The sequence below is a fragment of the Lactuca virosa genome, chromosome 4 (assembly GCF_052849685.1).
Source record: "Lactuca virosa cultivar CGN04683 chromosome 4, Lactuca_virosa_CGN04683_v6, whole genome shotgun sequence".
Classification (NCBI taxonomy): Eukaryota; Viridiplantae; Streptophyta; class Magnoliopsida; order Asterales; family Asteraceae; genus Lactuca; species Lactuca virosa.
In genome coordinates this window covers 291400927-291413375 of record NC_136429.1, presented here as the reverse complement: position 1 = coordinate 291413375, position 12449 = coordinate 291400927, and the positions used below count along the sequence as shown (strand labels likewise).

General features: G+C 38.9%; 1 protein-coding gene across 1 annotated transcript; it reads right to left on the bottom strand.

Moving 5' to 3' along the window:
- Positions 1-7741: 7741 nt before the first annotated feature.
- Positions 7742-10451, bottom strand: LOC145105971 (secreted RxLR effector protein 161-like). The gene is made up of 4 exons (XM_079043031.1): positions 10303-10451; positions 9537-9828; positions 8804-8843; positions 7742-7872 (listed from the first exon to the last, which is right to left on the bottom strand). The coding sequence occupies exons 1-4, from the start codon at positions 10449-10451 to the stop codon at positions 7742-7744; spliced, it is 612 nt and encodes a 203-aa protein (XP_078899157.1).
- Positions 10452-12449: the final 1998 nt, after the last annotated feature.

Here is a 12449-nt window from a genome sequence, read left to right as displayed (position 1 = left end):
TCATAACACATAATGTAAGGGTATTTTGGGAAATCACCGTTCGGGCGCTGGCTGATCGTACACACTGCTCCGTTCCGCTTTTCTCAAAAGTCCCTTACTCTTTTGGAAAAATTGTTTCTTTTATGAAAAATTCTCTCAAATTCTCAGTTTGATTTCAGATACGCCCGGAGGTGTATCCGAGTCTCTCAAACCAAGGCTCTGATACCAACTTGTAACGACGTAAATTTCCAAAACAAATTTTCATTTTAAAAACATAATCTCATTCATAAAATATCATAGTAATCCAATGTAACACATGTTATCTCAATAAACAAATCCCAAGATCCTCACATACATAAATCCTCTCAGTGTGTACGGATCATGCCGGCGCCTTCCCGCGATCCTCGCTAGTACCTGAAACACATAACACAACAACTATAAGCATAAATGCTTAGTGAGTTCCCCAAAATACCACATGCAACACATACGCCACTCGAGGCTACAATACGACCCTCCAGTCAATGTGTCTCAGCGGGACCCTCCAGTCCCGTAGCTCGTTGGACCCTCTCGTCCGGTCATAGCTCGTCGGACCCTTCGGTCCAGTCTGTGTCGTTGGACCCTTCGATCCGGTCTATATCGTTGGGCCCTCCGGCCCGGTCGGTTCATCACATAGCATACATACAACACAATGCACATACCTTATATATATACACATAGCATACAAGACCCTCTAGTCTACACATAAATACCACTCTAGGTAATGTATAGTGAGAAGACTCACCTCAATGAAGTCGGATAAACTCTCGTGCTCAACGTCCCGACTTAGCCTCCTCCTATTATTCAGATAACATCCCCGATCAATATTCACTCATGATCTCATCTCTACAGATTGGGTAGAAGGCCATTCTACCCTTCCCTGAACTCTCCTGAATCAGTCTTGACCAGAACCCTAAAGTCAACGAAAGTCAACAGTCAACTTTGACCTGACTCGTCGAGTGCACAAGGGCGACTCGGCGAGTCCATGCGGGTCCTCTGAACCCTTTCGGCCTCTCTTGGCTCGTCGAGTCATCCTTCCACTCGACGGGTTACACCTGTCACGAATCGCGGGGCAACCCCGACTCGACTCGTCGAGTCCACTTATGGACTCGGCGAGTTGTCTCCATGTTCATCCTCAAATGACCTCCTAAGGTCAGATCTGCTTCCCTAACTATCAGATCTACCCTTCAAATGTTCAAATGTCACGTAAAGGTGCAACCTTTACGTGCATGCAACCCACAACAAGTCATAAATGGAGAAATAACTCTAAAAATGGCAACCTAGTCCCCAATATTTCATTTGCTTGCATAAAGCTGAGGGATAGTAACTCTATGGACCTCTCTTGGTCCAGATCTGATGCTATTAACAGAAAGGGGGCCTCATACTCACTAGATCTTACATAAAATGGAGGTAAAAACGTTAAAATCATGAAATCTATCATATCAACACGAAATAGAAGGGATTATACCTCCAGAGATGAACTCTCAAGATGATTAGCCCAGATCCAAGCTCCCTTCACGCTCTAGATGGGTGTTTCCTTCTTCCTTCTAGCAAAACTACACCAAAAGTGATGTATTAGCCTCTTCTTGCTCTCAACTCTCTCACTACTCTCTCTAGGGTTTCTCTGGGGTGCATTGGCCGCAAATGGAGGCCATAAAGGCCTTTAAATAGGGAACAGGCTCGGGGATTTAGGGTTTCACTTTACAGCGTGGACTCGCTGAGTCCACGTATCTACTCGTCGAGTTCGGTCATTAATCCAGTCAAGAACTCGCGATCCTACTCGGCGAGTCTGAGCGTCTACTCGCCGAGTCCCTCCATAAAACCCAAAATAAATAACTAAAATAAGATACCTGGGAATTCGGATGTTACACTTTGGTATGCCTTGCGTACCAAGCATCCATAGAAAATGGGCATCGCACGAGCTACGCGCTGCATGCCTGAAGTTACGTCGGACGTTCTTGCTCTGGAACCAATCTTCATTTTTGAGGTCTTAAACCATTAAGACAAAATGTCCAACACTTAGATACAAACCTAATGGACATCCTAACTCATTAAGTTCCTGACTTTATGCATTTGTAGGGCTTAAAGAAGCCCAAAACCAAACCCTAGGTTCATAAATTCACAAGGTGGGAAATTACTCATGCATGCTTGAGCTACAACCATCAAGCTCTAATTTTCCTGCACTAGAGTCCTCAGAAACATCAAGAAATGCTATGTTAAGCTCTAGAGTAGCTTTTACATATAAGAGTCAAAACCATGGGACTAAAACTTACCATAACCTTAAGATAAACTAGAACTATGCATGAGATTCATAAAGGTTGAAGCTTTATCCCTCTTGGGGTTCCCAAATGAGCTGGTAGTTCAGCATCTTCAAGCTCGAGCCACACCAATCCTTAATAAGAGACTTCTTCTTATTTAAGATGCACCATTAACACCCAAAAACACTCAAGGGGCTCAATATCCTCACAAATGGGGCTATGGTTTTAGGATGATGTTTTGGAGAGTTGGAGGCTAAGTATGGAGAGGTTTCCCAGAAGTTAAAGATCTTAAATAGGGCTCAAACCCTATGACCTAGGGTTTTAGATATAAGTGAGTATGTCTTGCATAATTCCTTGTATTTCCAGCATACTCAAGAGGGTTTTTCGCTTCTTTTAATGAGGTACACCCTGCATACATACTATGTAAGCCCTGCGTACAACCAATCCCAACTCCAGCTCAACTTTAAACAATTGAAAATTTTTCATTTCAGTTCTGTTTTTGGCGTTCTTTATATCCACAGAAAGACCTTAAAGAGATCTAGAATTCTATATTCTTACTTTTGGCTCACTACTGGTCGACATAAAACCTTAACCCTTGCATGTGGCCAGACACATAGATTTCCCCATTTCACCCTTGGTTCCAAGACACGATTTAAGCGCCTGTACCTCCTTACCAACAATAACCTCTTTCATTAAAGTCCAAAACTTACTTCCTTTAAGCCCTAAAGGCTTCACATATCCAATTATGGTCCATGGTCTCTGAATCACATAACTATATGAAAGAGGGTGTTACAACTCTCCCCTACTGAAATTAGATTTCGACCTCGAAATCATTCCTTACCATCTCTTCTGCCAAACTAGATGATCTTGACTGAACTCCCTGAAACCCAAATAAAACTGGAGAAGTCACCTCACTCCAACAACCGCCCGTTGTTACTGCTTTCGAACCCAAATTAGCATAAATCACATGCCTTGACGACAAATAAACCTCAACTTTTTGCCCTAAGTCAATGAGCGTCCAACCGCTATGCCTGAATCTGAAAACCATATACGATGTCTGACTCCAAGACAAACAGAACCACTCCAAACCGTTCCCACAATGACTCAACTTCATAATCCGAACCGAACAAACTATCTGTCCTAAACAAATTTACGGATACCCGAAACATATACTGTGACATCCCAAAATTTAGCGCAAAAATTATAGCCGTCCAATTCACCATGAATCTTGTGATAATCTAACTTATTGAGTTTTAATGCATCTAAAGTAAAATAAATAAGTTTATTTCCATTATTGTATGATGTTAGATGATACCTTGCTTCCAAATGTGTAAACTGTCAACCGAATCAAACCGCTTAAACGACAACGCTAATTAATGCGTCTGAAAAACTGAAATTTTGCATTAAGTAGTTTTGAGAAAAAAAAACATTAAAATATTATAGTACATGTTCCCATGTTTTCAAAAATAAAAAGAACGTCCAAAACAGTTGGAACAATAAACTAAAGATCGATAGATTCTAAAAAGTGCAATGAATCAAACAACAAGAACAATGAAGATCAAATAGTGCCGAATGCTTAGATTCAATAGCCTTAGAAGAGTTCAACATGAACTTTTCTTTAGAAGCTATGTAGGGTAATACAACTTGTTAACCCTAAAACGATACATGCATGCACTTTAAATAACCTAACCCTAGCATCATAAATACACACATGGACAAGCCCAATCCATTAATAAAGACTAAATACGCGCATAATAAATTGAACACAATACAATAAATATCCCAACAATCACCCCCTCTATGCCAAATGCGAAAGGAGATTCTCATTTTTCAACCTTCTGGACTTTAAGTAGCCTTGTCATCAATTGCAGAAGTTTGTTCCGAATGACAATATACCACTTGATCATGCATCCGAAGCATTTCAGATCTCCATCATTATTTAATTTGCATGCTACGGTTAAGTCCATGATATGGGTCAATGCGGTAGTGGGGTACAAATGTTTGTCTAATAAAAAGAACAAATTCTTCTTAACTTCATCACCTTCCCTTCTCTGATAGGCCACACTCCAATCATTTTTCTTTATCTTACCAAGCCTTCTCTTTTGAAAGTTGCTTGTTTCTTCTTTCAGATCCACAACAGGCCTTTTCTTCAATACTGAAGCGATTTCCACATCCAGTTTCGCAACTTCGTGAATGTAGCAAATTTGCATTCTTTTCAGGTGAGAAACAATCGGCTCAAATTTCACTTCATCTTTTGACAAAATCATAAATAATGAAATCCAATCATTTGGATTCATACACGGCAGATCAGCATGTGTGAAGTACTCTTCGGTGCGAGTTGCTCCACGAAAACCTTTAAACTTGACGTTTATGAAGTGTTCGGTGGGAAAATAAGCATAGACTTTCACAGCAACAAGCTTCTTCAAGTTCCAAATCTTGTACTGAGGTTGACCATACTTGAGATAAAAATTAAAAAGCATGTTGTTAACGTCGTAATCTGAAAGAGGAGATACCGACGACTCTAACCAATGAGCTCTTGGAGTGAGGGGGAAGTCAAGCTGAGAATCAGTGGTATTATCCAGCTCAAAAGATACCGACGACTCTAACCAATGAGCGCTCTGATCATCGATTGCTTCCTTCTGAAATCTCTCTAAGGTCCATGGAGGAAAGAGACTATGCCGAGTTGCAAGAGTGGCTTTCTCAAATTCAGCTTCAGCTACATTAGCTTCTAATTCTTGGTGAAGAAATAAAAGATCATCAAGCACCTTGTAGCGTTTCTTTCTTACCATCTTTTCACCTACAAACAATTCTTCTTCAACGTCATCATCATCATCTATCAACTTTTCTTTTCCTTTAGATCCCGAAGCTTCATTAACCGTCGGATCTATCTTCGGTTTATCTTCTTGTTGTTCATCAGTAGGCTTCGTAACCTGAGGCTTAGGTTGTTCTTTTTCCTTAACATCTTCTCCGCATTGTTTCGAAACAACACTGCTTTCTGAATCACCCTGTAGTTGATTGAGCATGGCGAACACATGCTTGAGTTTTTCTGAGAGGTACTAGCGAACTGAAACCATAAGTATTGAGTCACGAGTTTTAATAAGATTTTGCAGGTACTGATTTATGTCGGAGACACAACTTTATAATACAAATTTCTCGGATTCCATGTGATCCAGACGCTTGGTCATGTAACTGATCTTGACAGAGAGAACCTAAACTTTTTTAGTTTTCTGGGCCAGCGTATCCATGAGTGTATTTTCAGTAGCAAGATCTTTCTGAAGCTGCTTTATCTTGGAGACAACAGAAGCAACCATTTCAGTGGAATCGGTTTGTAGTTCACCATGAACATGAGAAAATGCTTCTCTTTCAGTTTGTAGAGTTGTGACAAGACTCGTAATGACCTTGTTTGATACTTCGGTGTTCTTATCAGCAGAGGTTCAAAATTCTGCCTTGAACGGTGTGACTTCAGATTGTAGTTTTTCGACTTTTTTGGTCGTATTAGCAACTGTCTTCTCAGAGGCCTTCATTGCCTTGGTTGAATCTTCAAGGACTATTGCATTTTATCTGATGAGTTTTTCAACCGTTGCTCAATGAGATTTGAGCATAAACTTATAATTAGAAAAGTAAAAAGAGGACTCCAAAAGTGAATCGAATTTAGAATTGACTTGTTTGAACTGCCCTTGCGTCATAGGGACTTCATCATCATCGCTTGTTGGATGGACTGTGAATGTACTAAATACAAAATTTTGAAGGTCATCTTGATCATCTCCATACATAATATATGGATCATCTTCCCTCAAAGGTGAAATTGGAGAGGCGTTAGGACTAACTGTAACACCAAAAGTAGCATATGCCCCCATATCAGATACGTTGACAGTTGACATCGGAGTACTAGAAGTAGAAGTTGTTGTGGATGTGGATTTGGTATAGAACGGATTAAAAGATCAACGTAGATCTGTGGTTGAGAAAGGGCAACATATATGTTTGGTACTTGGGCAATGGTTATAGGAACAATTATGGTTATAGGAGATGAAGTGGTAGTTGGACATGGAGGTGGGGTATTCATGTGGAAAGAATCAGAAAATGGCATAGAAGTAGTAAGTGGAGAAGATCCCTTTCGGAATAGATTTGGTAGGAGTTGGTTCTGAGACCAATGGTTCCGTAGTCGTAGCAGTATCTTCAACTTCCTTCTGAACTTGTTCGGTCCTCCGAATATCCATATGAGAATCTGAATCCTCCTCAGCGACTGGAGAAGGATACTTAGGTTTGTGAGTGACCTTTTTCACTTTCTTCTTCGTAACTTTGACCACTTCCGAAGGACCAGCGTTTCCCTTTCTCTTCATTCCCCTCTTTGTTCCGTTGGCCTCTTCAATTCCCATTCGTAATTAATCAGTCATTAGACGAGGACCTGATGAAGGCAACTTCCGATAAGCATTGCGATAGCATTGTCTTGAGGCACCTTTGCGAGCATGACCTCTGGAATCGATCCAATGAAACAGAACTTGGTTGGATCGGTCAACATAAACGTTGACGTATGCAGGATCGGAATCACAGCAACAACGACATCATCAACAAAAGCAACATTAAAATGAACCAAAGCTCTTTTGACGAGGATAGACCAGAACCGAGCACATGATATTTCAGCATTGCGAGTGGCAGAGGATGTGCTTTATACAAGTTGTGGCGAGAGAATAGAGTTGTAATCCATGTTGATTCCGTGATACAAACCATAAAGGATGGTGGTGAAAAGCTTACTTGCACTTTCCGATCCGACAATGCGTTCCAAGAAGCTTTTGAACAGCAAGGTGAATATACCATTCCATACGGGAGGAAGGTTAGATTTATTGAAATTGGATAGTAGAGTAAGCTAACCATTATAATCCATTTGATAAACATATTAATGAGATCAAACGATGAAATCGAATCCGGATCAACCAAGCCCTCAGTCGTAACAAACCCTAGCATTCTACAAAATCGGGCTTTGGTAATGGAAGTTCTTCGAGAAGCAACATCAAAATTGATTGCGTCATCAACCAGAACGTAGGATGCAGTAGAGAATTCCCTTGAAGGATGAACAAGATGAATGGATTCTGCGATGATTAGGGCTTGGGCCAGTGGCGAGAATTGCAAACACTCGATCATTGGCTGTAAAACATCACTGTAGCAGGAAGCTGTAAGATCGAGTATCAAGTTATGACCTGGTTTCACATTCAACATGACCACGGAGTTCAATTGGTCAACAAATGAAGTAGTCTCAGACGAAGCAGACATGGAATCGGTGAAGAAGATGATGAACAGTGAGGGAGAGAGAAAGGGGTTTTTCTTTGAGAGTATTTTGTAAGCGGTGAGAGAAATAAACCGTCAAAATCCCTTTATATATGTTTATGATAAGTGGAGAGAGAAAATCCCACCGTTTAACGTTCCCCAAATCCCGTAAAAGTAGCTTGGGATAGTGTGACAGCTGTTGTGTGTCAGGCAATGTTTAATCTGACACGCGTGATGTCAGGGATTTGAAAAGTCGACGCGCCTGATTGAAATCTTATCCCTAATATACCGTCGGTTCCATTATGTTCTTTCGGAATCAAGAACCAATCACCATAACCTGTCTCAGAATAATCAGTAACCAATCGTAACCAGAACAAGAATTTAGAAAAATCATAAAGATTTTTGTGTAAGAGTGTGTTAAAAAAAAAAGAAATAAAGCAATGTTATATCTGTAGGATTCTGTGATGTCAATTAAAAATTGACATAAAAGTAGTTTGATCCCGGGAAACGATCTGTTCCTTTGGAATCAGGATAGATTCAGAAGTGCTTGTGTGGGATCCCGTTCAACCACGATCATCTATTTAATGAGAAATAGTGAAAGACTTCTTTTCATAGGCTTGTTTGACCGGTGTAGCCATAAAAACAAGTATGCTTTGGATATATTTTGAGTAACAAGAAAAAATTTTAAAATCTCAAAAAATAAAACTGGATCTTTTGGAAAGAAAAGTCTTGGGTCGAGAGAATTTCATCAAGATCACGCAAAAATAAAAAAAAATGGGATTTCATGCTTTTGAAGATACTAACCAAAAGGTTATTTGCGTCAATTCATTGGTTAAAAATCTAGAACATATTAATTGTTCACCCTCAATTTAGAAAGACGTTTCGGATGTTGGGTTTCACTTAAATCATGGTGATAACAATTTAAAGATCATGGACACAGATGTTGTGCAACCATAAACATGATTGGTAATATCTGAGAGTCTCAAGGGTTACAATTGTGAAAACAAATGTGATGGAGAAATAGATAGATGGTTCCGAAGAAGGTGTACCTTTGCTATAAACGAATGACTAAGCAGTCAACTCTGAACTCGTTGTGAGAAGAGTAAGGTAGCTCAATGACTTATGTGAATAAATATCTTGATTGGGAAGAAACGATTGGAATGAAAGTTTCATTAAGGCTTCAACATAGAGTCTAGGAGGCTTGGGTCAACATGCAACAACATGCTTCTAGGGACACTTAGCTAGTACAAAGATTCAAAATTTCATACCTGCCCCATCATTCTGAATTGTGACAACAACAAATTGTACCTGAATAAAAAAATGTATTCCCAAAGTAATGCTAAAATAAGGAAAAATAAATATTGAAAAATACTTTTGTAATTATTGATTTTCTGAAAAACATAAAACAGAAATAAAGAAAATATTTTTGTGATTTTGGTTTTTCTGAAAAAGTAAATAAAAACAGAAAAAAAAGTAAGAATGTTAAGAAAAGAAAATTTAGAAACTTAAATGAACAGTGGTTTTCGAATCGTTCCAAAGCTCGAAATCAATCGAAAGACACATAATATACAAAGTATACAGAGACTTTACGAAACCCAGATAAACAGTATGCTCCGAACCGTTTCGAAGCTCAGATTGTGAACAATAAAATCTGAATGACTGCGAACGATCGAAGTTGAACATTACATCTAATTACGAATGGGATTTCGAAATCGACTCAGCTTCTGTCATTCCAAGACCTTGCAAAATACGATTAAAAGTTAATTCAGGTAAGGCCTTCGTAAAGATATCAGCCAATTGATCTGAGGATCGAGCGAAATGCACTTCAACGTTTCCATTTTCAATGTGATCATTGATGAAGTGATATCGCAGTGAAATATGTTTAGTTTATGAGTGTTGCATTGGGTTATGACATATCCGAATTGTGCTTTCGAAATTGTAGTATAAAGGAATGCTCTTCAAATTTATTCCATAATCCCTGAGCTGACTTTGAATCCATACTATTTGAGAAGTACACGATGCAGCTGCTATATACTCAGCTTCAGCAGTGAACACTGAGACGCATGTTTGCTTCTTGGATTGCCAACTAACTAGTTTTCCATCTAGAAAGTGACATCCTCTGGTTGTACTTTTTCGATCAAGACGGCATCCACCAAGATCAGCATCATAGAACTCTTGCATATAGAACCCTGAGTTGGAGGGATACCAGATTCCGAGAGAGTTCGTTCTTTTTATGTAACGAAAGATGTTCTTTACGGAAATCATATGGGGCTCACATGGATTTTCCTGAAACCTGGAACAATAGAAAACAGGTAACATAATATCTTGATGATTGGTTGTTAGATACATTAAAGAACTAATCATTTGTCGATAAAGAGTCATGTCAGCTACTGGCTTGTCCAAGGATGGTGTAAGCTTCGTTCCGAATGTCATTGGAACCTTAACCTTTGAATCTCCCACCATTTTGAATTTCGCAAGTAAGGTCTTCGTGTAGGCTTCCTGGTTGAGGAATATTCCCTCCGAACTCTGTCTAATATTTAAACCAAGGAAAAAGTTAATAGGACCCATTGAGCTCATCTCAAATTTAGTTTCCATCAATTTTCAGAATTCAACTGTTAATTTAGGATTAGTGGATACAAAAATGATGTCATCAACATAAATTTGGACAATAATGATATGGTCACCATCTTTCTTTCAAAAGAAGGATGGGTCGACCGAGCCTTGCTTAAACTTAGATTACTTTAAGAAACAAGTAAGGGTTTCATACCATGCACGTGGTGCTTGTTTTAAGCCATACACAGCCTTATCCAATATGTAGCAATGGTTTGAATAATTCTCATTCACGAAACTTGGTGGCTGTTCCACGTAGACTGTCTCTTCTAATTCACCATTTAGAAACGCACATTTGACGTCCATTTGATAGACTTCGAAATTTTGGTGCGCTGCATAGGCAAGGAAAATCCGAACAGATTCCATCCTTGCAACCGGTGCGAATGTTTATTCATAGTCTATACCTTCTTCTTGGCAATACCCTTTTACAACCAACCGTGCTTTGTTCCAAATCACATTGCCTTATTTGTCAAGATTATTCCGAAATACCCATTTTAATCCTACCACAGAAGCATCCTTCGGATTTGGAATCAGTCTCCATACTTTGTTGCGCTCAAACTCATTAAGTTCATCCTGCATTGCTTGCACCCAATCGAAATGATCAAGAGCAATCTTTACAGTTTTTGGCTCAATTTTGGAAATGAACGGATTGAACGTGCAAAATTCCATTTTTGAAAATAATGCAGTTTGATTCGCCTTTTGTTGAGTTCTTGTGAGAAATCCTGAAGTTGCTGCTCCGATAACTTGAGATTTCGGATGATCTTTGGTCCATTTGGCCAATGGCGGATAGTTCGGATCATAAGTTGGATCCAATTCAGCATTCATGTCTGCGAATTTTGATTGAGCGTAGGAGTCATTATTTTCATGCTCATTCTCCCCCTGGAAGGTTGCATGTGGCGCTTTGTTCGGAATCGGATTCTCCCTCTGGATTGGAATATCAGTGTTGACTTTGGGATTTTAATCCTCCCCCTAAACAGGATCATTAGAAGTTTGTGGCATAGGTGGAATTTCGGAATCCTTCGGAATTTCAGAACCCTTCGGAGTAGGTGGCTCATTTCCAAAATCTTTGGCAGCATCGTCAATGATTTTCTTCAATTCATCTCCCTTATTATATTGAGCATTTGATTATAAAGAAATGGCCTTTTCAGGCTCATCAAACAAATTCATGAACTCCTCATAAAGATTTGAAATAGGAATTGTCATTGGATTTGTTGAAGGAAAGATTTCTTCACTTTGACAATTAGTATTCTGATACTTCTTGAGATAGTTATCGTCAAACGTGACATAATAGGTTTCTTCTATCTTTTTGGATTTATAGTTCAGAACCCTATATGCCTTAGAAGTAAGAGAGTATCCCATAAAGATTCATTCATCAGCTTTCACATCGAACTTGTTCCGTTGTTCTTCTAAATTAAATATGAAACACCTGGAACCAAGGACATTAAAGAACTTAACATTAGGTTTTTGGTTATTCATAATCTCATAGGTGTGATAAGAAATCTCTTATTGATTAGAGAGCGATTCTGAGTGAAACAGACATTTCCGATAGCATCAGCCTATAAGTAAAGTGGAAGGTTTGCAAAGAGAACGGTTTCGTCTTTCAAGGACACCATTATGCTGATGAGTGTAAGGAGCAGAGAAGATGTGAGAGACTCCTCTTTTAGTCAAGAACTCTTCAAACACTTGGTTTTTGAATTCTGAACCGTTATCACTACGTACGTTCCGAACGGGATTTCACAATTTGAGCTCGATCTGCTTGATGAATTCCTTTTGTTTCGAAGTTGCATCTGATTTCTCTCTAAGAAAATAAACCCAAGTAAATCTAGAAAAATCATCAACTATAGCTAGAATATACTTTTTACCGCCAATGCTTTCGATGGCAGATGGACCACAGAGATCAATATGTAACAGTTCTAGCGGCTCGATTACTTTGGTGTTTAGTATTGTCAAGTGACTTTTGCGACTTTGCTTTCCTAGTTCGCATGTTGCACACATATGTGCCTTCTCAAACTTCAGAAGAGGAAGTCCTTGTTGGATTAGATGTCTAAGCCCATAACTATTATTGGTATGTACTTGACCCGAGAGTAGCATGGTCCATTTGGGTTGCATATCATCAGGACAATTTGTTAGGATGGACTTTTGAGAGAAGGTTATTTATGGTTTATTAATATATTATAAGTTATAATATATTAATATGAAATCATATGTTTTAATTAGTATCGATCAACAATTAATTTGGAACTAATTTAGTGATCAAAAGAGACTAATTAAATCTATAGGGACTAATTATGATAATTAGTTATA